Source organism: Poecilia latipinna, unplaced genomic scaffold (assembly GCF_001443285.1).
Source record: "Poecilia latipinna isolate Pla-1442-1.1 unplaced genomic scaffold, P_latipinna-1.0 Scaffold2005, whole genome shotgun sequence".
In the NCBI taxonomy this organism is placed as follows: Eukaryota; Metazoa; Chordata; class Actinopteri; order Cyprinodontiformes; family Poeciliidae; genus Poecilia; species Poecilia latipinna.
The window spans coordinates 88,743-93,207 of NW_015114621.1; the positions used below are offsets into that span (position 1 = coordinate 88,743).

General features: G+C 35.9%; 1 protein-coding gene across 2 annotated transcripts in view; it reads right to left on the reverse strand.

Annotated features, from left to right (window-relative positions):
* Window positions 1–1,934: 1,934 nt before the first annotated feature.
* rbm45 (RNA binding motif protein 45) overlaps window positions 1,935–4,465 on the reverse strand; it is a 19,912-nt gene continuing 17,381 nt past the window's right edge. For both annotated transcript variants that reach the window (XM_015016323.1, XM_015016322.1), the window contains exons 10-11: window positions 4,179–4,309; window positions 1,935–2,322 (exon numbers count right to left, since the gene is read on the reverse strand). In XM_015016323.1, coding sequence (XP_014871809.1) covers window positions 4,193–4,309 — 117 coding nt within the window. In that variant the 3' untranslated portion in view covers window positions 1,935–2,322; window positions 4,179–4,192. The remainder of the gene's footprint in view (window positions 2,323–4,178; window positions 4,310–4,465) is intronic.

Below are 4,465 nucleotides of genomic sequence, written 5' to 3' on the forward strand. Positions count from 1 at the left end.
CTGAATGTAGCAAGAACGTTACTAAGTTGATAACACTGCAGAGTTTCCTCCAGTGTATTATAGGCCTGGCGGCCCACCATCCTTTACTAGCGCCACTGCCAGGCTAAGCCTTTCTTGTTTGTTTTTAGGAAAATAATAATAATAATAATAATAATAATAATAAAATAAAAAGAACTTCTTTTTGTTTTTTGTTTTCTTAAAGCTGGATTGCAAGCGTCTCTGTTGCTCTGAGCGCTTCACTGGGGGGAGCAGATTTATTCCTGAAAGATATGTTTATAGTTTATGCATTTAAAGTCGGACCAATCACACCACTGGCGCCTCTGCGCGTTGCCTCGCGCGCTGCAGTAGCTGGATTAAGTTTACCTCAGCGCGGATCCCGCGCGCCTCCTTTCACTCAAACTGGACACAGGCTGACCTGTATGGATATTTACATCAACCCCCTGTGAGGAATTATGATTCTTTCCAGAGGTTTTGATCAAGGTAGGACTTTAAAGACCACTCTGGTTAGCTCTGGTTGCGCAGCTCTATGTGAACTGCAGGAATAACTTGTCGTGCTTTCAGAGGTGCATTGACCGAGCGGTGAGAATGATTTATATTTGTGAACAAAGAATTTTGTGTGGCTTTTCCATCTCAACACGCCCAGTGCCTGGCTCTGCCTGCAATGATAAAGTTCATCCATGTGTTCCCGGTTGGCCGGTGTATTAGTTAATGAACTAGCGCTAACCTGATCATGCAGGTTCAGCCTGGTGAGGAGCTTTCGCGCTCTCCTGTCTGTAACGCATCATGCTGATTTTATGTTATTATTTTCAGTATTATTTTTCCGATTACACAATGCATCAAATCATATCAAATGCTTTGTCCACTTAGAGTTAATGTGCGCAGCCGCGTGGAGATCTGAGAAACTCGTCCCATAAACTCGACCAACCAGAATAGTTTCTGCAATCAGTTATAATTGCAGTTTACTAAATTGTATTTGTGAACAAACAGAGCTCAAACTTAAAGATTAAACTCATAGCATCAGACTGTTGCTATGGTAGCAAAATCTAACTATGAATATTGTTCTCTGAACTTTTACAAAGTAAACTTGCCAGCTCCTTAAACTCTTACATTTAAATGTTAAACAATTTAAAATCTTTTAATTTATGTATGCTGAAATTGAATTAAATTTAGCAGCATTGATCATCTCAATAAACAAATGTTACATTTATGTATCTGTGGTCTGTGTTAAAATATTAGCATATTTAATTTGGATTAAACAACAGTGCAAAAAATGTATATTCATTTTAATTGTATATTTTCATTTGTTGTTTTTAAGACTAGTTGTGGGTTTAAGTAGTGTTTCACTGGCAATGTTTTCCCGTAACGTATAATTACTGAGTGATATTTTAAAATTTCCTGTCACCTTAACATCTTTTAATACAAAAATACGGTGGACCGCCTCGGCACCCAGACCACCAGGCTTAGCAAGTTTTCTGGGGGAAACCCTGGCGTTTACTTCCATCTTGTTTCAAACAGCAACAAGATGGTGTCAGAAAGGGGAGCGAGTCGGTCGTGTGGTATTTGTTTGGTCATCTGACAGGTAGTGATGAAACAGGATATTGGGGTCTTTAATTGAAGCAGAGATGCAGATGGTTTTTACACAGTGTTGAAAGTCTGGGAAAATATGTTTATAATGTTGGTAAGTGCTGGTTATCAGCCATAACCGCAATATTAATATTGAATATTGGGCCAAAGTTTCAAATCGGTGCATTCCCAATACACTTTGCAACAGAAGGGATCATAGGAATTAAAAATTAATAATAAAAAAGTTCGACATTTTATATGAAATGTATATTTTTCACAATATATGTTTGGATGTCTTGCTGTCAAAAGGGTTATTGATCAGAAATTATAAAAATATAATCCAATAAAAAATATTAATAAAAAACGCTGAATGCAGACCTTGATGTACTTTTTATTTATGAAAAGAAAAAAAAAATCAGTCCAAATAACACATTCAGTTGAGCTCAGTATGGGTTTACATGTCTGATCCGACTGTTCAAGGTCAAGTTCTTTAAACTTAGACAACAGGATCCTGCTCACAGTTTAGCAAAAACAAATCTTCTGAATCATAATGTAGCTAATTTTCAAACTCCAAATTTAGCCTATTTTTCCCCACAAAGTCTTGCTTTGAAATGTAAATTAAACAGAAACATCATTAAACACAGAGACGCTTACTGACTGAATACGAGTCAGGCAAAGGGTCGGGTCAGAGGTCAGGAGATGATGTTGGTGTCTGTTGGTCTGTCAGGTCAGATGTCGTTTTGTTATGACAACAGTCGCCTGGGGAACAAAAAGCTGCAGTGTTATTAACAGGAAATGGGGTGACATCATTTCAGCTTAAAAGTGCTTCATTTAACCAAGCTGTCAGTCTACTTTACCTTTAAATAAGAAATAAGGAACTAAATGAAAGCAGAACAACAAAGCCAGAGCATGCAAGCTGACAGATACAGTGCCTTAGAAAAGTCTTTGTAAAAGATTTTAAAAAATACATTCACAGATGCTCTCTGTGCAACCTGACTGAGCAAAAAAGAAATATTAAAACATTTTATATAAAAATGAAGGTTTAAAACATTAACCATTAAACCAGATTCAAGTTTCTGAACAAAATGCGACATAATGAAAAAAGTTTGCAGGATATAAAGACTTCTGCAAGGCTCTGTAACTTACATATGTTATTGTGAAACTAGGGCTGAGCGATAAATCAACATTTTCAATCCATCACATTTTGAAGACTTAATTTTTGGGGAAAAAAATAAAAAATTTCTCACCAATTCATCCTTTGTGTTTCCATAGAACACCTAAGGCGGCCATCTTGTTCCATAAACATGCTTAACAGTTTCTATTTATTTAGATTTTTAATACAGGTCACCTCAACCATGAAGTATTATAGCCAGGCTAAAATTTTTATTTTTTTTTTAATTACAGGAATAAAGTCATAATATTATGAGAATAAACTCATATTATTAGGAGAATTAAAATGGTAATTTTAAGAGAACTACGACATAAAAAATTTAAATTACAATGAGAAATGTTGAGCATCTTTTGAAGTTATACTTTGTAATCAGTTTTAAAAATAATCTTTTATCAGATCAGGATTGAATTATTATCAGTAGTAGAACTTTAAAATGACATGCAAAAAATTGACTTTATTTAGAAAAAGAACTACACAAACTGAGGTGGTCACATCAGGTCCTGATAGTTACACTCTTCTTTTGTAATTTTTTACAGTGTTTTTTTTTTTTTTTAAATGTATTTCATAATGGGTTTTTTCTGGCTAAAAAAAACCATAATGAATTATGGGGGAGGGGTTCTGCTAATATTATGATAATATAATATCTCTGATCTAAACAAACATTCTCACAGCCTGGCCCTGATGCTCAGACATACAACTCACAGAAGGAATGATTAAAATAAATCCACTTCTCGAAAATTTTTTAAGTTATTTCTATTTTAGAAAAGGGAGAGAGCAATAATAGTAATAATAATAAAAGCCTAAAAAAGCCAACTAAAAATGGTTAAAATTAAAAAACCGGATCTGGTTTGAAAGAAAAAAATTTTTAATTGGATTTTATTTTTAATTCTCATCGCCCAGCCCTATCTGAAACTCTAACTACAATACCATGAGAGAAATGATCTGAGGTGTTAGATACAGGGTTTCCCCCAGAGTTTTGGAAGCCTGGCGGGCTACTAGGCTTGACTTGTGCCCCCACCAGGTTAAGAATTGTATATTTGTAATAGGTTTCCGGAACCACTGCCAATCTTTTACTGATCTACATGCAAAGAACTTCAGCAAAAAAAGTGACAAGTCATAGATAAAGGACCAACAAATTTTGGATACTTTAATTAGTATGAAATGACTGAAACAGATGTTTTTTTTTTTGTTTGCCTTTTAAGATTTTTACAGTTGGTGTTTAGGTATTATTAATAATATCTTCCAACAATACATAATTGCCTAGTCATATTTTCAAATTTCCTGTAAACTTTTTTAAAAAATTATTCAAAAACATGGTGGGCCATAGGATGACCGCCCTGGTGCTCCTACCACTGGTCTTAGCAAGTTTTCTGTGGGAAACCCTGTAGATGTGTGCACAACATTTAGGCATCATTTGCTTTGTTCCTTAAACTATAATCCTTACCTGCCAGTTCTGGTCTAGTAGGTCCGTGGGCGCTTGTGAGACTCCTCACGAGGAGGATCAGCCAGCATCACCTTCATCTTCACTCCGTTGACAATCCGACCGTGGAGCACGGCCATGGCCTCATCTGCACACTGACACACACAAAAACACATAAGTGAAACTCAGACCCACTCCAACCCACCAGGGTTCACACTTCTTTGTATCAGTAGGTAACTTCTCATTGGAGCAGACAGAAATCACGTGTGGTAACCCAAGGCTCAATTCTGCGACTCCTATTCATCTACATC